General features: G+C 36.4%; 1 protein-coding gene across 5 annotated transcripts in view; it reads left to right on the top strand.

Annotated features, from left to right (window-relative positions):
* Window positions 1-24,809, top strand: part of CSNK1G3 (casein kinase 1 gamma 3) — an 83,676-nt gene that overhangs the window by 38,187 nt on the left and 20,680 nt on the right. For all 5 annotated transcript variants that reach the window (XM_076363366.1, XM_076363365.1, XM_076363362.1 and 2 more), the window contains exons 6-9: window positions 10,677-10,825; window positions 12,464-12,698; window positions 20,960-21,045; window positions 21,177-21,261. In XM_076363366.1, the coding sequence (XP_076219481.1) occupies window positions 10,677-10,825; window positions 12,464-12,698; window positions 20,960-21,045; window positions 21,177-21,261 (555 nt within the window). The remainder of the gene's footprint in view (window positions 1-10,676; window positions 10,826-12,463; window positions 12,699-20,959; window positions 21,046-21,176; window positions 21,262-24,809) is intronic.

Below are 24,809 nucleotides of genomic sequence, written 5' to 3'. Positions count from 1 at the left end.
GCAGCCAGGGAAGTACTAAGCGTTTGTGCATGGTGGTCAACTGCTGTTGTAGGGGAGTGGAGTCTGCTCACCATTTTGGTAATCAGGCTCAGTAGAATATTTATTGTAGCATTTCGAGCATGTCAGGATTCTCCAGACTGACTGTTTTGGCCTGGGCATGTAGCAAAGTCAGTTTGAAATACTCTGAATTTCTGATTTTTTTTGGTGCAAGTGCCTTAAGGCTTGAGATTAATGTAAATAAGGTACATTATAATGTACCTTATAACAAGGAAGTGTTCAATGTTGACGGGTAGGGTGGACATTGCTGTTTATAGTTTTTTCCTTGTTTTCTGTATTGAAAAGGTATTTGGGCTGAATGCCAAAAATGAAATTCAGTACTTCAGTGCTTTTTCCTGTAGGTAAAGACAAAAATATTTATGGTAACAAAAATGTGGTTCTTCATCTAATTTCAGTTCAGACCAGCTTGAGTGTGTGTGCGAGATTTAAATGTTCAATGACACCTTTTCAATTTTTTTATACAACTCTATTCAGAATATAGAATGCATGGTGTAGATACTGGCACTGAAGAGGAGGCTATCTTTTGTATTTAAGGTAGTGATAAGTGATTTTTTTTTTTAAATCTTTTGCTGTGAACCACTAAAAATACTACTTTTGTATGGGAGAGGACCATGGGGTTTCAGATTGCTATTGAGATCACTTCTAGCTCATCCTCTGGGCCACAGCCACCCTGCCTTGCACTTCAGTCTGTGGATGAAAGTGCAGCACAGCATGGCTTCATCACAGTGTATCAGCATCTGTGCTCTGCTATAACTCTTCCCAAGACAAAATTATCATCGCTTTATGATGGTCTCTTAATTCCTTTCTCAATTGGTAGATAGTATCTTATTTACTGAATTTATGTTCTACTATATAATGAGGAAGTATCTCAAAAACAAGTCTGCTTGATGGTAGTGCTATAAGTAATTTGTAGCTAGATTAATGTAACAAGTGATCATTTTTCTTCATGGATCTTATAGAAGCAATCTAAAGTAACTAATCCCATTCTGTATTTTTCAAAATATTTTGAGATTGGCACCCTTCACTTGCTGTTATTATAGGATAAAAAAATATGGAAGTTACTGGGGTTTGAAGTGAGTTTGAAAAGAAGATTTTTACAAGAGTACTCTAATGTGATATATGTGCAAACATATTAATTAATGGAATGTTCCCAGTACTTAATAAAGCAGTAATAATTTACTGGAGCTTCAGATTTTAGAATATAATTTCATTTCTAAAACAAGTGCATTACGTTTCTAACAATCAGTAACAGCAAAAGTTGAAGACAAAATGCCTAGCTGTTAACTACAGAGTTAGCAAGTAACTCAGTTCAGGGCAGTCTTAGTTTTACGTATGTAAATAATGTTTTATGAGTTCTTATGTGTGTGTCTTTGAGTTGTCTCACTTCACAACCTGTCCATATATCTTGCTAACAGTCACTCACTACAAATGCAAAGTGAATTTTTTTAGTAACTTCACATGAACGTTGCTTTGAGCTGTACTCTTAGGCACTTAAGTGAGAATTTGCTCTTAAACTGAAAACTGATTTTTTTTTTTTAATTTAGTAATGCTGTCCTGCTTTATTACTTTTGTTCTACTTTGGGGTTATTATGTAGGAGAATATACAATAAGCAGTTGAAGTGTTTTTTAATCTCTATTAAATAATAAAAATACAGGGCAGGTGAACTTAGAAAATTATGCTCTATGCTTGATTTAAAAAATTTATTGTTAAAAGCACTTAAACTGAATCAAATAATGAATCTCCTGACTGAAGAGGTATCTGTTCATATGCACTATTAATCTGTGTACTGATGACTGCTGTGGTTTTGTTGTGAGTTGTTTGGGGAAAAAGCTGACTCAGTTTTGAGTTCTGTTGCTGCCAATATACTTTAACAGGGAAGTTGAGCTGCTCACTTACTGATGTGAATATACTAATATATACATTTAAGTGAATGAATGATGATGATAATTACAAATTTTTTTAAGTATACTCCAACAAAAACCATAAGAAATGTTGCTGGCAGTTTTTCTTGTTTTATTCCAGTCCAGCATTTGGCTTAAGGAAATGTACAGAATTTTCTCAATTTGTATTTAAAGTAATTTTTTTTCCCTAGAGTAAGTGCAACAGATCTGGTAAGAGTGGCAGCTGCATAAATTTAAATGTAACTTATTGGTGCACATGTTAATGTTTCTGAGAAACAATAATTACTGACCATAAGAAGCCTGGCGGTATACAAAAATTTGTATTAATCTTGGAAAATGATATCTCACACAGATTTCAGAGATTAATCACTGTGTTTTATATAAAATATAATAGCTGTAATTGTGAAGGAGGCTTAATGGTATAGTTCACAGAACATTGTGAATGTTAGATAAATGCATATTTGGTTTAATAAGGCTTACAATAAAAAAATGCATGTTTAATTCTGTTTTAGTAATGTAAATATTTATATTACATCTATTTTAATGGAAAAATCTCACTGTTATAGTACTATTTCATGTTACATACTCTTATATTTGTAAATAAGAAGTGTAGTCTAAATGTTGTGTTCCATGCCTCCAACATGACTTCAGCACTGCTAAAATGCCATATTGCTTATATAGTGTCTCATTCCATGTTTAGAGTTTTACAGTGCATGGATGATCATGGTTTCAGTAGCCGTAAAGTTGTTCCATTTCTGGAGATTGTATGGCCTTCTCTGTATCCTGCTTTGGTTCAAGTCAAAAACCACATCTGGCACCATCCTGGCTTTTGTAATCTCTTACTTTCAGAGGATTCAGGCCAGATTCTGTAGTCTTAGTAGGGAATCCTTGTGTTTGTGGCAGGTTGTTGAATTGTGTCCTTGACAGAGTACCAGTACGAATGTGCTGTGGAAGCTGGCTGTTACTGCAAATCTTTGATCTACTCAGGGTATTTTCTTGTGTCCAATGAATTGCCATATATGGAAATTAAAACAACATATAAAAGGCAGTGGGGTATAGGAAGCTGAATACGAAGCAGCTTGTTCTGCAAGTACAATCTTGTGTATTTTACTGACATCTATGGATCTGATTGAACAGATAATCTAGGCAATAAGATATAACGCAGATCACAGGTGTGTTTCTTGACTGGCTTAGAGGAACCTCTAAAAGGAAACTAATATTACAAGAAACTGAAAAGCTACTTGATTAATAGCTTTACAAATTTAGGTTGTATTTTATAGAGATATTTTGCCAAGATACGGATCAAAATTAAGTCAGTGGTAGATTGGGAACACAAGGTTAAGTACAAGTGGTATTGCCATTGACCTGTGTGTTACATATTTCTTTGACAGTCAGTCTCTGCTGCTTGTTTATCAAGTTATTTTTTTCTGAATGAGGACACGCACATGCAATAATTGCGGCTACTATGTAGTATCTGTGTTAAAGCAAGTAGCTGGAATTTTTGCTTTAAGATACAGACCTGTGTTCATGCCTAGTCATTATGTATATTGCATTAGATAATAGTAGTGAACAGCATGTAGCCTCAGGCTTAAATGAGGTTTGATGCTGAAGTTCTTGAAAAAGATAGCAGCCAAGGTGGGTAATGATCATGAATTAGTGTGGTGGGTTGACCCTGGCCGGATGCCAGGTGCCCACCAAAGCCACTCTATCACTCCCCTCCTCAGCTGGATGGGGGAGAGAAAATATAACGAAAGGCTTGTGTGTTGAGATAAGGACAGGGAGTGATCACTCACTAATTATCGTCATGGGCAAAACAGACTTGACTTTGGAAAATTAGTTTAATTTATGACCAATCAAATCAGAGTAGGATAATGAGAAATAAACCCAAATCTTTAAAACACCTTCCCCACACCCCTCCCTTCTTCTTGGGCTCAACTTCACTCCTGAATTCTCTACCTCTTCCGCCAGTGGTGCAGGGGGATGGGGAATGGGGGTTGTGGTCAGTTCATCACACGTTGCCTCTACTGCTCCTTCCTCCTCACGCTCTTCCCCTGCTCCAGCATGAGGTTACTCCCATGGGAGACAGTCCTCCATGAACTTCTCCAATGTGAGTCCTTCCCATGGGCTGCAGTTCTTCACAAACTACTCCAGCGTGGGTCCCCCATGGGGTCGCAGGTCCTGTCAGGAGCCTGCTCCAGCGTGTGCTCTCCATGGGGTTACAGTCTCCTTCAGGCATATCCGTGTGCTCTGGCATGGGGTCCTCCATGGGCTGCAGGTGGCTATCTGCTCCACCGTTAACCTCCATGGGCTGCAGGGGGACAGCCTGCCTCACCATGGTCTTCACCATGAGCTGCAGGGGAATCTCTGCTCCAGCACCTGGAGCACCTCCTCCTCCTCCTTCTTCAGTGACCTTGGTGTCTACAGAGTTGTTTCTCTCACATATTCTCACTCCTCTCTACAGCTGCAGTTGCACAGGGTTTTTTTTTCCCCCCCTTCTTAAATATGTTATCACAGAGGCACTGCCACTGTCGCTGATGGGCTCAGCCTTGGCCAGCGGGTCCATCTTGGAGCTGGTGGCATTGGCTCTATTGGACACAGGGGAAGCTTCTAGCAGCTTCTCACAGAAGCCACCCTGGTAGCCCTCTGGCTACCAAAACCTTGCCATGCAAACCCAAAACAACTAGAAATAACTTCTGCTTGATTTTCTTTATTTTAAAGATGTTTGACAGGTACAGGTGTAATCTACCAATAATGTTTTCTTTATCCTAATGTTTTATCTTGTCATCGTTACAGAGGAAGTCAGACCTGTCAGCTTTAAAAACTTTCTGGACATCATGTACCTAAACATGGTGGAGTAAAGCATTTGAGTGATAAACCAGTCTTGACACATGACAGAGGTGGTTCTATTCAATAACTCATTACTCAGTGCTAAGAAACTGGGAACAGGAGAAAAGAAAACAACACTTGTTTTCCTTTTCTACTCTCTGAATATAAAGCAAAGTATAAGTCTGACTTACTAATAGTAAAATACTGGAGGGATTGCAATGTATATGGTTATGGAAAAATGGCTAACTGGAGGATATGTGCCCCTTATTTGATATTTTGATGATGATGATGATGGAATTTTGGTAATATTTTTGATTTTGATGTACAATTTTTATCACTGCATGATAATTTATAGGGAATACTAAATACAGTTTTCTTGATCTGATAAACACAAGGTGATAGTTTTCTGTAGTTAGCTTTTCAAGAAATTCTTGAAAATAAGCTTGTACAAGGAGTAGGAGAAGTGTCAGCTCTGCTGTTTTCTTGTTTGGTTGTGTTGGCATTAGTAGCATTATCTTCAATGTGTGGTTTCTTCGTAGGAGTCGTTTTAAGCCACTTGTCTGTTTTGTGAGGGGTAGTTTAGTGAAAACTAGATAATGTAATCCATAAATCCACTTAACTGGGCACACGTAAACTGCAATAAGCCAAAAGTGAGTGAACAAATGAGTACACTACTGTCATCATCTCCGCATTCCCACTCTTCTGCCGGGATCTCTCCTGTGTGTACCGTGTGTGACACACCATCTGACTGAGTGAGGCCTCCAGTGTCAAGCCATACATTTAATATTAGCAAAGCCTTGTTTCTTATTTTTAGATAAAAAATAAATACATGTTCTCATCTTTTTTCCAGCACCCCAGTGGATAGTCTTGCCCACTTTTTGGGTGTGTGCACTCTATTTTGGGGACCACTGGTGTACAGCAGTAATGTTTTAGGTGGCTAATGAAAATTAACTTTTCTAGAAACTGGAATCCAAGCAGTATTCAAGCAGTGAATTTCCAAGTCAAGACTTTCTTGGTTTTTGCCATGAGTAAAATTAGATTGAAAGTCATATTGGTTGAAAATGGATTTACAATTTTATGACAGGGCAGTCACATAAAGCATTGTACATGGCTTTAGTAAGTTGAGTCCATTCAAATGGAAGTGTTCTACTTGTGAGCAAATATAAATATCTAGGGATAAGCAAATGTGACTCATATCAGAAAATAAGGATACTGTATTCAGACTTGTAAGCCTAGAAAGGAATTAGATGTTTTAGTGTTAAAGTCGTTTAGTAGGAGTATGTAATACTATTTTTTGGCTACAGGTAAGTTTCTTCATTGGTAGAAAAATAGAAAGTTACTTGTAACTTTATAGTGACATTTGAATTCTGCACATAATTTGGGGAAGGGGTACTTCTTTTTAAAAAGGATTTTTGAGAATGGGACAGAAGATCTGTCAAGCTAATAGAAAGGGTTGAATAGTAATTGAAGTATATTATTGAGCAAGATACCTAAGAACATTGACTTCTTTAATTTCACAGAAAGAAGACTGGGATGTGTCTTACAGGTTCCCAGTATTTTCCTCTTACGTTCTTACACCAAAGGGCTTCAATAGTTGAAGCCAGACTTATAAAAATGGAAATAAAATACATGCTCTTAATTGGTAGTAAGTGTTGGAATATCCTGCCAACAAAAGGGTGAATTCTTCATTTCCTAGAAGTGAAAGTTTCTTTGCTTTTCTAACTTACCCTATTTTTCTTAAAGATTTATGAAAAGGAATTTAAATTTATATCTCTGTTGTGGGGGAAAAAAACCCAGATACTCTTTATTAATAACATGTTACTTTCTGACTTTTCTTCTGGAGATCTAGAGACATGAAGAAATAATGCAAATAACAGAATGATGTTAGGTTATTGTTTTTAAGCAGAAGCAGTAAGACTATTTTGATTAAAAAACCAAAACAAACCCCCAAACTCTTAGTAATTTAAACTGTTAATATGAAATGATTTTATGAACACAGGCAATTTTAGACTTAATACTCTGTATCTGCCTTGCAGACATTAGTAACAACATGTAAAACAAATTTTGTGGTATTCTGGAGTTTTTGTCTGATTAGAAGATCGAGTGTTGTAGGTAGAATAAGTACTATTCTTGCCATGTTAAATAAAATGAAATTGATCACAGCTGAAACAGTCTCCCTGCCCTGGATGTATACTTAACAGGAGTTGCTGTGGTGCTTTTATGATATGATGTGGTAGAATAAAGGGTGTTTTTGACATCTCCTATAAACACACTTCTGAAATTGGCAATTCTGCCTACAAATCTGACAATGTCACAATACCTTTCTACAAATGTTTCCTCTTTTACTACCATGTAGTCATGCAGACATGTTCTATAAATCTAGACAAAGCCCAAAAGTCTTCTGGCTTCTGTATTTTTGAAGGGCGTTAAATATTTTAAAATGTTATAAAGAGACACAGAGCAGATGCAGTGGTAATAGAGGAGACTTAACTTCTCATGAGAATATTTTGGAGTTAAGGTCTGTAAACAGAGATTCTCAGAATATGCCTCAGGCCATTGCAAGTGGTGCTCTTTTTTTCCAAATTCCCAGTGCTTTTCTTTCTCTTTATATGCTCAGGTGTGTTTGGGTTTTTTTTTTTATTTATGTTTCTGTACATCTGTTGGATAACTTAATTTGCTGCTGCAGATACATCCACATTTCCACGTGTAATTCCACCATACCAGAAAGTGGAGGCAGAAAACTTGAATTCTAGAGTTATGATATCCCCTTATGTGTACAAATATATTTTCTGATCCATTATCTGATAATTAGGGATGATATTTTTAAAATTAAAAACACTGTCTTGTACCATGTTCTGATGTTGTGTGCAGTGTGCTCTCTGCTTCTTCATTAGTAGCAATAAGCTGCTCTTGTGAAGTCTTTCTGAAATGGGTATGATTATGCATGTTAAGTATATTAGTATAGATATGGGTATGATTATGCATATGTAAAAAATAGATGGAAACTCTAGTCTTCAGAAAATTGAACAATTAAACTGGATTTTTAGGGGCTTTCATTATTCTTACTTGTAGGAAAAGAGATTAGTGAAAATGTTCCTAAAAATGCTGCATTCGTTTGCTTTTGGTTTTGCTAAAACATTAAGGTGTGGTTGTCTTCCCCCCCCCCCCCCCCCCCCCCCCCCAAAGCTGTAGTGGACACAATTAAAAATCTGTTCCCTCAGTGTAAGTAGCGCTGTAGTAAGGTATGAAAAACTTGAGACTTGATGTACCTCAAAAAACACACAGAGTTAGGGATGTTTTCATTTTTAAACTTACATTTGATCTGCAGAGAAGGAAGGCGAAATCCAGTGTTTCATTAGGGTATTCTGAAATAGATTTTGTAGTTCTATATAGTACAGTATTGTAACGATGAACACTGTAGAAAAAAGTTCACATGAAAGGAAAAACATGTTTTCAGAGTATTGACTATTTAGACTAAATGACACACACAGGATACATACTGAAGAGCAAAAAAAAATCCAGAATAACTAGCTTTAAGTGAACAAAATTTATTCTGCTGAATGAGGAAGAGGTCCTGTGCATATAAGGAAGTGCAAGATGGATAGAGGCAATGATATCAAGTTATTTTTAATTATATAGTCACACAATGGATATGTACAAAAAGGTGAAAGTAAAATTGGATCATAAGGCTTTAAATACTGATATTTTTTTAACTTCTGGATTGCCTGGCTTCTCAAGGCAGGTGTTTATATAAAGCTATAAGGTCCAGAAAGGCAGAATATTTTCGTATTAATTTTTGGAATATATGTGCTGTTCATTGTGTTGATAAGGTATATGATTATATATGCAGATGAAGATAGAACGTAGCATTGTTTCTAGCGTAATTGTAAATGCAGTGCTTGAGAATATTAAAGAACGTTCCCAGTCTTCTGATGCCTGCATTTATCTTGTCAAATATTCTTTCAGGAAGCACTTTCTAATGAAGTGGGTGATCTTATCTGCATTGCTAACTTAAACTGAAAGTTGGTTATGTCTCTACTAAAGGTTTAGATACCTTTAACTCATTTGTTAAACATATTTAACTGATTCTCCTGCTGTGCCGGGGAAGCCTTATTATATGGACATGCTTATTATGCTTCTGTTCAGGGAAAAGAACAGAAGTAATTTTTTCAGGTAACTTGTAGTTTTGCTAGTCTAAGTTGTGCACATGAGGAGACCTTTGTTCAATGATTCTGGTAACAGACTAGATAGTAAGGGAGTCTTCTCAGTGCAATGCATGTGACTTTCAGCCCTAGTTTTCAAGACATTATGGCCTCGGTATCGCCAGCTGTCTGAGGAAACGTGTAATTTAAGGATGTGTTCCTGTCAGGGTTTCTGGAATGCTGCCATAGAAAACCCAACAAAAATAAATTTTTCGACACAATAGTACTGTCTTTGTTTTTTATAGTTTTTATGAACAGCAAATTAACATATTCTTCAGGTATTTTGTGTTGGAGAATATAACGCTTATTTTACATCAGGAAAAATGTTAAACTTAGAAATAAGATATCAGAGTGACAGTTCACATTTTAGACTCCATGCAAGATTTGAAAACAAATGTAGCTTTAATGCTAAATTTGCCTTTCACCCTCCTAGGTAGATGTATTTTATATCTGTTTACAGAGTATTTAAGAGATTGTTACCTGAGTATACAGTGGGATATCTTTGCTCCCATATATTGTGTTTGGAAACAATGTGTGTTTTGTTCTGAACTTAATTTTTATTTTAATAGTTTTCTAAGTAAAAAAACCCCACACAACTAAAGCTGAAAAATGTGTGGTTTTAGTATAAAATTTTAAATGTGAAATTGTGTTTTATTCAAAGATCTTTTTCTTCTAAATCATTTTAATGATATGACAGTAAGAATAGAATTTAATGGATTTTTTCTGGATATCAGTTTTTGAAAGAATTTAAGAAGTTAAGAGTGGTGTCTGGTGTGATACTTCAGAAGTGAAATCAGGGAGAATCTTTATCATAGGTACCCTTTGAGACTTCTAAAAATTCCCTTTGTCATCTGTTCTTAGGATTACATTAAAAAAATCCCTGTCCTTCATATGGTTTGAATTAAGAAATCTCAATCTACTATACATTTTACTATAAATCTAGATTAAAAAACCCCTGAACTTCCACTCTGTGGTGTTTAGATTTTTAATGGACTAACTCACATTTAAGAAAAATGTTTTCTTTTATGTACTATCTAAACAGAAACAAAAAATAATGGAGGAAGAGAAGACAGGAGAAGCCTTCCAGTGCAAATTTAAGTAGAAAATGCTTGTATTTGGAAAAAATTAATACTAACAAGTGATTACTATAACAATTTGTCATCTATGGTATTTTTATTTTGATGATGCATCTAAAACTTGACTTAATGTCTCATTAAACTTGAGGATTCATTACTCTCTTAGATTTTTACATGATTTCTATAGATAATAAGGTGGTTTTATTCCTGAATGTAGGTTTGTCATAGCCTTAATTTAAAAAGTTTAATTTAAATGCCTATTTTTTTTTAAAAGGAGCTTATTTAAACCTCTCTTCATACCTTTTTAAAATCCTGTTTCAATTTACTGTTACAAAACCTAACAGATAGGTTCTGACTTTTATTTTTTATAAAAAGCTTTAAATCTTTCACAATTCAAATATGTAATATTCATAAAATATTTAATGAAACTGGTACTACCTTCATTACTCCTGTTGTATCTTTTACCTGTGGTTTTTATGAGGTTTTATTGTTGCTTTTGTGTGAAAAATGTATTTTTAACTTCAGATCAACTTGAAATCAGGTAGGAATTTTATTGGTATGTTCATTAATCTTATTTAATCCCTTATAATTATTTTGTATCTTCATTTTACAGATGGAATACCTCAGGTTTACTATTTTGGCCCATGTGGCAAATATAATGCTATGGTGCTAGAACTACTTGGACCTAGTCTGGAAGATTTATTTGACTTGTGTGGTAGGACATTTTCTCTTAAAACCGTTCTTATGATAGCCATACAGTTGGTAAGTAGAATAGATGTTAATTTGAGTGTTCATTAGAATAACTAAGTCAATTTTCAATGGATTAAATGCTTACTTCACTTAAGAGATTTGCACTTCCCATGTTTTAAATTGGTGTTGGTGGCTTCTAAAGAGCCTGTGATACAGTTTTATCAGGAAGGCTGTCTTATGTCACTTTCATTTACTTTGTTCTAGTTTTTCAGGAATCATTGCATGAATATCGTTTCATTGTGTCTTCTGAGTTCTCATAATCACAACCTGAAATCATGAATTTTAGTTTGACATACTCAATTAAAAAGAAAACCTTCGTGAAATAAAAATAATTTTAATCCACAAAAGCAGCTGGATGATGGGACTCCTAAATAGCATAAATATTTTTCGTGGGCATTCTCAGAAAGAAAGAAAGCAAACAAACAAAAAATCCTCCAAACCCTTCCAGAAATACTAAAATAGCACAAGATTATTCAATGAAGGATTTTTCCCTTTTTTTGAAGATTTCCTGTTTTGGCTCCTACTTGAGGGTGGGTGGAAGTGGAAAGAGAGAGAAAGTGAAATAAGGCTTTGCATGTTTACCTTGATACAATGTATTTTAAATAAGTCCTTATGAAATATTAATGATACTGAACCTCCACTTCCCTAAATAAGTAGTGATATTTTTACCCATGAAGGGTAAAAATAGCTGTTTAAAACACAGCTGTAATTGGGTAAGAGGCCTGCAACTATAGACATGTAGACATATTCAGCTTATTTACAGCCAAAATGACAAAGTTACAGAATCATAGAATAGTTTGGGTTGGAAGGGACCTCTAAAGGTCATCTAGTCCAACTCCCCTGCCGTGGGCAGGGACATCTTCAACTAGATCAGGTTGCTCAGAGCCCCGTCCAACCTGACCTTGAATGTTTCCAGGGATGGGGCATCCACCACCTCTCTGGGCAACCTGTGCCGGTATTTCACCACCCTCAGCGTAAAAAATTTATTCCTTATATCTAGTCTATCTGTATCTACCCTCTTTTAGTTTAAAGGCATTCCCCCTTGTACTGTCATTCCCGCTGTCACAACAGGCCCTGCTGAAAAATTTGCCGCCATCTAAGTTCATCTTGTAAAATGCTCAAATCATCACGGATCCAAAGATCATCTTTGTTTAATACTTGCTGTTCCTTTCTGAATATACAAATTTTAATAGAAAGCATTCCAGCTAGAATGGCGGTCATATACATATTGGTGAACTTTCAGTGCTTCTCTCATTTATACCTTTATGTGATAGATCTACATGGACCTTTGTTGCTCGTTGTTTGATGACATAATTTCTGGTTATAGTTTTAATGTGCACAGAACATACTTGGTGCCAGCTGTTCTTAAAAAAGATAACTTCTGTTATATACTGATTCATGTCTAAAGTCCAGTGTGGAAGTTTCCAATACATGATGTGGTGTATCTACTTAGGGGATGTGTACAATTTCCATTTACTTTAACTGGGAGATACCTTGTTAAAAGCAATAGCCTTTTGGTTTTAAGGTGATAGAAGGGTTGATTTCCTCTAAACATAAAGTCAATGTAGGATATTTAGCTTCTACCGCAATTTAGTGTGGCAACCTGAAGCTTAAACTAAACTTTCTATCGTTTTTTTCCTTTTATTAAAGATTTCTCGTATGGAATATGTCCATTCAAAGAACTTGATATACAGAGATGTAAAACCTGAGAACTTCTTAATAGGACGACCTGGAAACAAAACCCAGCAAATTATTCATATTATAGATTTTGGTTTGGCAAAGGAGTATATAGATGCAGAAACGAAGAAGCACATACCATATCGAGAACACAAGAGCCTTACAGGAACAGCTAGATACATGAGTATAAATACACATTTAGGAAAAGGTACGTGTGCTTTTTAAGTGCAGAAACAAGAATTCAACAGCTGTCATTCGACTGAAATCATCTTGTTTTCAAGCTGTAATTTTTCTCAGTCTGTAGTCATTAAGAACTGCAAGTTTTGGGTACTGTGCAAAATTATAGTTTGTCCTTATGGAAGTACTGTTTATGGGAATAAGGTTCTCTGGGTCTCTACTCATCATGGTCATGTCTCAGCAAATAATTGTTTCTGTTACGATATCCATAAAAGGAAGATGAGGTGTATCTTTTTGTATCATAACATCTTCACATTACAAGTATGCCATGGTGAGGTGGGGTAGGTGGGAAGTAGATATGCTTATTAAAGATATCAAAGTGAATAGATTCCAACAACATAGGTTTTCAATGCTACCTTGCCAGTTTTTTGATCCCTTTGAAATGCACCATGTAGTAGAATAAAAGTAGTTTATATTTGATGTTGATTTCTTGATTTTTTTTTTAATGCTTATATTGTTAATGAGGCTTTGTCAGAGTAGTTAAAGGTTATGCTAGTGTTGTAAATATGATGAGCTAAAGAAATGACAGGATATATAGCGAGAGGTAAGTTGTTGTTATTGAATGAATAAATTTAGCTGGAAAAAGGTGCATGAGCACTCAAAGCAGTCTTTGTTCATTCCAGTTATATAGAGGTTTTCTAGTAAAAACAAATCTGACACCTTTGAATTTGTGTAAACCAGTTGCATATCATTGCATGGTAGTCACTAATTAGGTTGCTTTTCAAATTGGTCATAAAAAATGTTGCACAATGCTTATAGTTCAAAGGTACTTCATGTTAATACGGCAAATGAGAAACCATTCACATTTTCCAGGTAGTAATAAGGTGTTTTATCAATAAAATCAGACCATAGTAGCTTGTGCTTAGCAGCTGTAGCTGATGAAATGATGTTAACATGTAGAATTGTAGAATCATTTAGGTTGGAAAAGACCCTCAAGGTCATTGAGTCCAACCGTAAACCTAACACTGCCAACTCCACCACTAAACCATGTCCCTAAGCACCACATCTACACGTCTTTTGAATACCTCCAGGGATGGTGACTCAAACAATTCCCTGGGCAGCCTGTTCCAGTGCTTGACAACCCTTTTGGTGAAGAAATTTTTCCTTATGTCCAATCTAAACCTCCCCTGGCGCAACTTGAGGCCATTTCCTCTCGTCCTATCTCTTGTTACTTGGGAGAAGAGACCGACCCCCACCTTGTTACAACCTCCTTTCAGGGTGTTGTAGAGAGCGATGAGGTCTCCCCTCAGCCTCCTTTTCTCCAGGCTAAACAACCCCAGTTCCCTCATCCGATCCTCATAAGACTTGTGCTCTAGACCCTTCACCAGCTTTGTTGCTGCTCTTTGATGACAAATCTGTCATGACTCCAAGTCTTGTCATCATTGTTGTCAGTGGGTTTTGAAATTCTTGATAAGAAGTGGTATCTTAACTAAAACAGTATAATAGCATATTCCAGGTAATTTAAATATAATGAAAGACCTCCCATGCCACTTACCTATCAAAAAATGCCTTGTATATGAAGCTGGTTTTAACTCTGTATGCATTCACATAGTAAAAGGATGTGTAAAAAGTAGCTGAACTAATGTAAACTTGCCATGTTTGCTGGATTTATTATTCTTCACCAGGTAAAGACTGAAACTGCATTGTTGTTAAGCCATATTAGAGCCAAAGAGCTTTAAGATTAGATTAAATGATATTTCATTTAAAGAATAATAGTATAAAATACTAGTATTTTCTGATAGTGTCATGAATATTTAACACTGGGAACACTTTTAAAAACTTGATAGCAAGGTTTGAGCTTCCTAAACAAAACTTTTAGAACACAAATTCCTCAAGTAAAGGAAGCATTCACTTTATTTTTCAGGCATGGTATGCGAAGTTGGTGTCAGCTTAAGGTGATAACAACCAATTTTAAAATCAAATAGTTTAAAATCAAGCTTTTTTAGTTGTTCTTAAATAAGAGGACCCCCCTATCATTTAAGAAAATAAACCAAAACATAAAACTGGTAATTACTTGAAGAACATAACTGAATTTTGAGGGGATTGCATGTCTGATATTAACACAGGAACATAGTAAATGACACTTCCTCCTTCAAGGGAGACTTTTCCACTCCTTAGGTAGAATCTTGATCTCTGGTTGGACAGGCTTATTTTTGTCTAATGGTAAGTTGTTTATTACGTATGAAAGTTCTGCCAAATTTAACTTGTGTAGTTCTGTACCCTTCAGCCTGATGCAAAGCCGGGAGGAAGAGGAGATAGGTATATACTGGCTCCTCTGGCAAAGGTAGCTCTGATAAAGCTAATACTCTTTTCAGTAGCTTGTCTCACTTTACTGTAGTAAGTCTCCTCACAGGAGATTCTCAAATTGTTGTGGTTTAATCTTAGGCGGCAACTGAGCACCACACAGCTGCTCGCTCACTCTCCCCCCCACCCCCCGGTGGGATGGGGGAGGAGAATCAGAAGAGTAAAAGTGAGAAAACTCTGGGCTTGAGATAAGAACAGTTTAATAATTGAAAGAAAATAAAACAGTAATAATAACAATAATAATGAAAGAGTATACAAAGCATGTGATGCACAATGCAATTGCTCACCACCTGCTGACCGATGCCCAGCCAGTCCCCAAGCAGCGGCCCCCTGGCCAGCTTTCCCCAGTTTATGTACTGAGCATGACGTCACATGGTATGGAATGTCCCTTTGGCCAGTTTGGGTCAGCTGTCCTGGCTGTGCCCCCTCCCAGCTTCTTGTGCACCCCCAGCCTCCTCAGTTGGTCGAGCATGGGAAGCTGGAAAGTCCTTGACTAGTGTTAAGCACTGCTTAGCAACAACTAAAACATCAGTGCGTTATCAACATTATTCTCATCCTAAATCCAAAACACAGCACTGTACCAGCTACTAAGAAGGAAATTAACTCTATCCCTGCCGAAACCAGGACACAAATATATAGATAATTATTAAATGTAGATGGAGGAGGTTTAGAATGCCTTTCTGAAATCATTACAGTGATGCTGCTAAACCATGCAGAGGAGCACAACCTCATGTAATAACTCTGCTTCAGTTCAAACTCAGAGCAGTTGTTCTTCTTGACCTGATTATTTTGCAGGCATTTCTTGGGTGACAGAGGACTATTCATCATGATCTTTTAAGTCTAACAAACACTGAACAGTATGCATGGGGCTCTTATTTTCATAGCCTCTCCTTTATGTGGAGTTTGTTTTTTCTGTATGTTCTGTGAATCCCCTCTAAAATGTGGTATTTCTTTAATTGGCGCAGTGGGATGTACAGAACACTGAAGCTCTTCAAGCTCTGTTGTCCCTTTGGTTGTAGACAGTGGCTTATAGGATACATTCAGCACTGAAAATACTGGTAGTAAGAGAATTTTTTAGGGCAATATTTTTAGTCTGTAGGTAATTTTCCTAGGAACTTAAATGGTCTGGTAGCAAAACTGTTGCATGTATTACTACTTCTTGACTATCCAAGGTGTCAGCTGACCTTTGTAAAAAGTAAGTGTGTTTTCAGTAAAGAGGGAGACTGTCAGGTTCGCATTCTCTTATAAGTTGATTTCAAGTATGCATTTATTGAACTGTAACTTGTTCTACGTTAGTACGTATGAATAAGAAAGTATGTTGTCCTTTGATCAAAAGTACATTTTGGGATCCATAGTGTTTAAAACTGTCATAACAAGTGCATAGTAACTAGAAAGACTTTAAATGTTTGCGTATATTTAGTTGAAACTTGCACAAAATTACCAAGGCCCACTCTTTTGAGGTGTATATAGAAGGTGATGTACAGTTACTGAACATGGTGTAGCCAATTATTTCAATAATATTTAGTTCCAGAAACATACATTTGATGAAGGGTTTCTGGTAGTTTTGTGCCAAGCTGAGAGTTTGTATGTGGGGTAGAAGGTATTTTGTCTATGTGAAAGATAATGTGGCTTTATTTAGATAGCTATTAGAAGGAAATACAAATATTCTGCAGCCCTTACCAGCATGTGGCTGGTGCCCTTGCTTCTATAAGGTAATTTCTCTTGGGGATAAAATTACTCCATGCTGCTTTTCCAGTCCCCTTCATTTTCTGGAAGGGAGAGAGGGATCCCAGAGAATGTAGATTCTGACTGGGAGCTTAAAGAAAACAAAAAACTGCGTCTGTAAAAGTCCTACTATTTTCTGTATTTGCTGGAAATCGAAATTGGTAATTGTTTTGGGATTTCTCTAAACTCAGAAAAACAGCGTACTGAGTTGTCTAAGTTATTTGGCTACAAGAAGTGTAGTCGCATGAAGTTGTAATTGCTATAATATGGCTATCTCTAATGGTTTCTGGGGAACAACCAATGTCCTTGGTTGTATTGGTCTTTTCTTGGTAGTGCTTAATTATTGAAGAGGCAGTGGTTAGTTATCTTACAATGAATGCCTGAGACTCTTTTGGGAATGAAACAACTCTGCTCTTTAATGCTAATTGAAAAGCCGAATGAAGTCCATTTCTTTAAACAGTACTTACTTATCTTAAAACAAAACCAACCCCCCCCCCCCCCCCTTACCTTTATAGTAGACCTGCTTTGTTATCAGAGCTGTCATATGTTCTAGACTTAAAATCAGTTTTCTAGGGGCCAGACTTTCTACATTGGATCAATTTTAATGCGTTTCTTATTATAAGAACAATAAATGTTTGGACCTAAAATTGTATTAGCCTAAATCCTGGAGTTTTTCCAGAAACTCAAAGAAAAAAATGTTTTCTGCAGTTACAGGCTGTGCTTTGTGGTGATGGCCCTCCAGGAGTCCTAGCAGCTTTCACTTGTCACTGAGCCAGAGGTGCAGGATGAAGTCCTTTTGCAGACTTAGGACCCCCATAGGAAGTTCACTAGTCTCCTCGTACGCACTAAATTATCACTGGACCTCAGGGGCAGGATTGTAGCTGCCTTAGATAAATACCTTTTTCTGTGTAAACTAACCTTAAAAAAAATCTGTAATTGTATTAGAAGCAGTTTCATATAAACTGAGCTAAATAAATCTTTGCTCCCCTAATTAAAGGTATAACTGAAAATAGAATATTTTCCTTAAAGTCCACATTATTCTTAACACAACAGCATGGCATACAATGTGTGCTTATGATAAAATTGACATACGACTTCATTTTTATGAACCAGAATCACTAACTTCAGGATTCATGATTTTGTTCAGGAAGGGATGCTGTTCTTTTCCTCAAATTATATTATTATATGGAATTGTATCATTTTTAGTAGGACTACAAACTGGGTGATAACTCTCAATTTTTTTTTTTGCTAAACTTTATAGACTGACAGTTCAGAATATGTAGATTATCACTTTCCATCTACTTTGTGATTACAGTAACAAGTCTGCATATCAAGCCATGTAATCATCCCAGTAGCTAATACTGTGTTTTCTGATCCAAATAGTATGTTTCTACTGTTTCAGCATTCCTATAGCAAGCAGTAAAACTTTCTTTGGAGGGGGAATGCAGTTTTTATAATGGATGCTTACTGAATGTCGGTTGTTTGACCTGTGTTATGGTTACTTTACAGTGTGTGCTAAAAAAAGATAATTCCTAGAGATAGCCTGCTGAATGAAGTTCTAGTTCTTATTAAAATCAACCTATTTGAATCGAGATGATTAATTTATCTATACCTTGTGAACTAAATAACAGCTATTAGTTTCTTACTAATTTATCTAGCTTCAGGTGACCTCCTTGAGAGAGAGGAGACCGTGTGCCCTAAAGCTTTATTGTGTGTTTGTGATCTTATGATTGTATTACCTTTTAGACAACAGATCCTCTTAATCTCATTAAATTGTGATCCACTAGGATCAGTGTATATCAGCAGCCCTTCCTCCAGCTGATGCTTGAAATCCTTTGTGTTCCAGCTAGTCCACTGCCAGGGTTTTTTTTTTTTGTTTTCAGAGGCCCTTCTTCCAACAATAGCAATGTAATCTTTGGGTTTCCTGTTTCTCAGGCTTATCTTGAAGAATTCCGTCTATAGGAAAGGATATTTGACTACTATTTTTTAATTACTTTAACGTGATCAGTGAAGAACTCAAATGGATTCTAAATAACAATCCCCTTCCCCAAAAATTAAAACAAACAAAAAAATCCTTTCCCATAGCAGATTCTTGAGGGCATTGTGAATTCAAATGGTGTATCCTAGAAGTAGATCCCACAGAACTATTCTATAGAAATATCTCCAACGGTCCAAAGCTCGCTTAAAAAAAAAAAAATCCTTTTAATTGGAAATCATGTCAGGGTAAAGATTGAAAGTTTCTCCTTTCATAGACCAATTGCCTCAATAAGGTGGTGTGTTTTTTTTAAAGGAGGTTATTTTTTCATCAGCATAACCTGTAGAAGTTAATGCAAAAGAGAGGAATTATTGTCCCTTAGCAAAGACCAAACAGAATGTTCCGATACATTTTTGTGGGCCATACCTTAGTGTTGCCCATAGATGGGCCATCTGTTGCACACTTGTAAAATTTTTGTATGCTTTGCCACCATCTTACCACTGATCTGTCTTACATAAAACACACACTGCATTGCACAAAAAGATTGCCATGAGCGGTGCTCATGAAGTACTCATTATCCCCATGTCCACCCTCTGTCATAAAGAGCACAGGATTTCTGCAGACAGCTGGAGTCAACATTTCCTTCACATACTGAAACCTGTCAGGCACAGAACTGTACTGCTTGTTCCTGCTTTCTTCTTAACCTTCTTGGTTGCATCAGGGTAGCATATGGGCAGCAAACGGCATGTTGCAGGGTTGGCAGAGAAATTCAAATAAGACCAGATTGTCTGGAGTGTGCTCACTGAGAGAAGTGGCAGCAGTGGGCAACAAGAGTGGTGGAGTGGACACAAACAAGAAGAGTGTTGGCAAGGGAAGTGGAAACATGGAAACAAGTGAAGGAGAAATGACTGTGAAAGAGCCCCCTATGGCTGGCAGATGTGTGATGAAGTAAGGGGCTAGATGTAGACCATGCTCTGAATTACCATACCTTTTTTTTAATTTTCCTGTTCATTTGCTAGTATGTGTTTACTCAGTGTTCAAATGAGAAAATAGGGATCGAAAACAGAGTATTAAGTAAATTGTTCTTTTTATATGAAGATTAAGAGTTGTTTTTCAGATGCAGCGTACTTCTGGCAATAATTTGTGTTGATCAGATCAAAGCCAGGTTGCCTTTGTTAACTTTCCTGCATTCAAAATCTAACAAACATTTCTTCATTTATTTTTCTGCTCCATTTCTCTCGCTGTCAAAGCATAGTGATTTTGTCTTTCTGAAAATACTGAGTAGAAACAATGGTAATACTTTCGTTTTCTGCCTTATGTCAAAAAAATCAAAGGAAAATCAAAGTTAGAGGTAAATACTACCTGTTAATACAAAACATAATACACTGTGTAATATTTGTTTCAACAGCAGTAGAGAATGAAGTCAGGTGAAAATGTAAAAAAGTTTTCTACTAGTCATTTGAAGACTTTTACTATTCTGTTACATTCAGTTTTCCTAAGAATAATGGATTTTATTTAAAAATAATATGGAATGTACTTTGAAAAGTTTGAACTTTGAATGCACTGCATTTTGCTTGTTACTTCCTTTTTTCTTTGAGCTTCTGTGCATTTTTTGAAGGACTGCCACTGCACTACTACAGCTGAAAAATGGTAGGCATGCCAGACATTGTCTTCTGTAACTTAGCTTTTAAGTCAGCTAGACTTGAGAGCAGGCTGTACATACGTGCCTCTTCATGTTGCTTTGTGATCAAATAATAAGACTTCTGAGCCTTCTTCAGTCTACCTTTGGCTTACTCAGGAATTCCATAAGAGGTCCCTGAGAAAACTACCACCTTTTCCATGATATTATAGAGGAAAAATGAGTTCAGTTAAAGCTTCCTTAAATGTTTCAAGTTCACAATTAATGGAACAAAAAATATCGGAATTAAAATGCAATTATATATGTAAAGGGTCAAAATATATTTTAAAATAAGAACAATTTCTTACAGCAAGATAATTTGTTTAAACTACTGTAGAGATCAATATATGTGCAGTCTGCATCTGCTTTTTTTTTGGTTTAGCTGTGTTCTTAATGGAGTCCATAGTACACAAGAAGCCCCCCACATGCTCAGTTTGATTTCAAGTACTTCATATCTCCCAATTCTTACATAATTTGGAAGCTAACCTTTTAAATATAATGTAAAATTACACAGATTGAGTGTTCTAATAATATTTGAATTTTGTTTCAGAGCAAAGTAGAAGAGATGATTTGGAAGCTTTAGGTCATATGTTTATGTATTTTCTCAGAGGAAGCCTTCCATGGCAAGGTTTAAAGGTAGTGGTTTTTGATATCTTCCTCTATCCTATTTTCAGATCATCAGCTTTTCTTGCCATGATCTCTTTCTTTTTGAAAGTTTGTCTGCAAGATGTATAACTTCAGAAGCTTGTTTTGTTCTTGTATCATAGGCTGATACATTAAAAGAACGTTACCAGAAAATTGGAGACACAAAACGAGCAACCCCTATAGAAGTATTGTGTGAAAACTTTCCAGGTAATGTCTACTGTTAATAAAAATGTCATGTATTGATTTAGAAAATGAAACTGGCATAGATAATTGTTTAATATTTGGTTTTAAAAATAAAATAATGCTTCCAAATATGTGTATTATGTACTATGGTAATAGATACAAGAATTATCCTTTGAAGCAGCACTAAGATAATTCTGGTGTTCTTCAAAGATAGATTCTTCTAAAAGAAACATTAAAAAAAATTGAGGATACATATTCTTATGGTGATCAACTAGTCTACACTTGTATCTTCACACATAAAATTTTGCAAGCCTTTTCAGCTCAAACCTGATATCATATCCCTTTTTAAAACAAGCAACATTAGGAACAGCTTGAAATAATATTTAAAATAACTTGCAGGTAGTTTCAGGTGTCACTTCTAGTTCTCCTTAAGTGCATGGATAATCAATGAGGTATTGGAAAATGGGAGAGAAGCAAATGTGACTTTTTTTTAAAAGTTGGACTAATCAGCTCAGGACGGGACACACACACATATGACACGGACACGATTTTGCCAAAATAAAAATAAACACCTTGAAAAATAATCACAGTGGCATTGATAGGCAAAATGGATTTGCAGAGAATAGCTCATGACAAACTGCTTTGATTTCCTCTTATGAAAGGATATCCTGTCCACAGCAGGCCTTGTGGGCAGGAGGCAGATGTTTTATGTCATGAAATCTTAGTGCTTTTGATGATCTTTTTAAGATTACTTGTGAGAATATTTAAAAGCGTAATCAAGAAGAATCTACTGTGGGAAGAAGTGTAAAACAATTTGAAGTAGTTAAGTACATTGTTGCCAAATTTGAAACATTAAATGGTATTCCACAGAGATCTATGCTGGATCTGTTCAGTATTTTTGAGTGCCTTGTATAATTGAGAGTTTATTAAACTTGCAAATGATAAGTTTGAAATTTGTAGGCTCAACAGTGGGGTCAGAATGAAATGATCCTGACAGATTACAAATACAGCCTTAAAAATATAAGGTACAGTTCAATAAATCATGTTCAAGGTAGTATATGAAGATAGGATCAAATCCAAATTAAGAATTATTGGGTATGGAAAGCTTCCTTAGGTAATGGCTCAAAGTCAGTCATTCACAAAGTAAATGCAAGTGAGCAGTGTCATGCTGCTATATTTTTTAAAAACAAACTAACTAAACCCCTATGCTAAGTTGGATTATATAAACAGGATATAGCCTGAAAGACAGATGAATTGCCATTTCCACTGTACTTGACTCTGTAAAGCCTCAACTGAAACAGTATGTTCAATTTTGGGGACTGTACTTCAAGAAAATGTATCCTATTTTAATGGTATCTCATAAAGAAGTGGGAGTGCTTATATGCCATATTTGCTAGACCTGTCACCAAAGACTGAAGGCATGAAGATTGGTTTAGTCAAGATTGTGAGGGAAAGAAGTTCTCCTGTACCTTTCGGCTGCTACAAACACGAAAGGAATCGGTTTGCTACAGCCACAGCAGCTAGGACAAAGTAATGGATGTAATTCAAAACAGTTAAGTTTAGACTTGAACTCCTGTGTTTCAAATATAGTGAAGAGCATGAAGGGATTGCCATTGCCAGGGAGACTGTGGAGTTTCTTTCACTGGAGTTGTGTGAAAACAAACCAGACAGACAACGCTGTAACCAATTTGCTATGGGATAGGGTGGTGTACTAGATGGCCTTTTGAAGTTCTTTCAAACCTTTGGTAAAAATTAGTCCATCAACAATTTTTCTTATGTTTTTCATTTTACTTTCTTGTGTGTATTAAAATACAATAAAATCAAGTGAAATTGGCTTTTGTTATAGAACTTAGAGCAAATGTCTGAACACGTTTGGTGAATTGACAAAAGTTTAAATGTGGGGAAAAAAAACTTGTTCTGGAAAATGTATCTTCTGCATCCAGTAATGCATGCATGTCCTGCATGTTGATTTTTATGTAGTTGCTAGAATCCTCTAAAAAATAAGTATCTAATTTAAGGTGTATATGGTGCAATTCCTGGAAATAATTATGCATGTGTAGCTCCATAGATCTAGTGGAGTGTTTCCACCAAATTTGATCAAGTGCATGCTTGTTGGCAGGATTGGATCTGAAAATGGAACAGGGAAAAGATACTTGACCTTGGAGAACACAAAAGATCAACTTCTTTGATAGTACATATGTACATTTTCATAATAAATATATTCTTGTATGTGGAAGTTTTTGCGTGTCAAATATCTGAGGATTTTCTGCCTTTTCCTGTCTTTGTCACTTAAGACATAGAATAGAATGAGAAGTACATCCACCATCATTTTAGTTCTTTTCAGTCAGCCTGCGGACTGAGCTAGCTGATTGATGTTCCATAAGGCAAGAGAACTCTGTAGTATCAGTGAAAGATATTTTGGTCTTTGTCACATGTGAAACACATCTTTTTCATCCCCTGTTCTGTGGAATTGTACTGTCTTTGAGTGTGCAACACTACTGGGGTTTCAAGCCTTGTATAAAATATGAGCAAGGATGTAAAGTCTGGAGTTTCAGCTTCAAGTACATAAGGGTGGTATTTGATTTTTGGAGTCAGCCAGTTGTAACATTCAGCTGCATTAAATGGCTCAGTTCCAACCTTTATACCTCTGAAGAAATGCCTTACATGTTTTGGGTTCCGGTTTACATTGGGAAAGTATGGTTGAACAGGTCCCTAGCAATGTGTCAACATTTCTCTTCACCTTCTTCAAACACTGATGTCCTTGGCTAGTATTGCTGAAGTCTTGCTTGTCTGCTGAGCTGGACCTTAGGTGCCAAGGTATTCCTCCTATCCACTGCTCCATCTGCTCATGCCTAAAACATAGCACTTAATACTCTGATTTTGTCAGAACTGAGTAATTTGGGATCTCTCAGCACCATTGTCCTGTGGTGCATTCTTGATGGCACCAACATGATGCTGCCTCACAACTTTTTGTTATCAAGCTGGTCTCAAACCTTCACTTCTCCCTTTTTCTACCCCACTATCTCTGAAAGAGTGTAACTTAGCATAGCTCAGTCTTAGCACTGCCTCTGCACTTCTCAGTCATCCTCTGTCAGAAGATAGGCTTCTTACAGCACCTTATTTGTACCACAAAACATCAGCTTCTCCAGACTTATTGGAATGTGATGTGCATGTCAGGGTGAGTGTGCAGTGATACTGTTGTGCTGTTTCTGACATACATAACTCTTCATAGGATCGGTGAGTGCTGGTGGCATCTACTTTTAACCTTATTCATCCTCTGACTTTCTGGTCATATAGAGGTGCTTTCTCTTGTGCTTTGGGACCATGTGAGCAGCCTTTTTGGCTTGAGAGTGAGGAGTCATTGCTTTTCTCAGAATGGCTTGCCAGTGGGTGGTTTCCCATGCTTCCATGAGCTACAAAGGTTCCTAAACAAGTTAGATTTTAAGAGTTCTGGCCACCTGGAACTCATGTCCCAGGACTCAGGTCAAGTGCTTCACCTGATCCATATCAGATTGTGAGAAGTTGTTGTAGTACTCTCTTCCAAACCACTATGGTGTGATTTCTGCCCCCCC

The sequence above is a fragment of the Aptenodytes patagonicus genome, chromosome Z (assembly GCF_965638725.1).
Source record: "Aptenodytes patagonicus chromosome Z, bAptPat1.pri.cur, whole genome shotgun sequence".
In the NCBI taxonomy this organism is placed as follows: Eukaryota; Metazoa; Chordata; class Aves; order Sphenisciformes; family Spheniscidae; genus Aptenodytes; species Aptenodytes patagonicus.
Note: the sequence above shows the minus strand (reverse complement) of the source record. Positions and strands in the feature narration are given on the sequence as shown.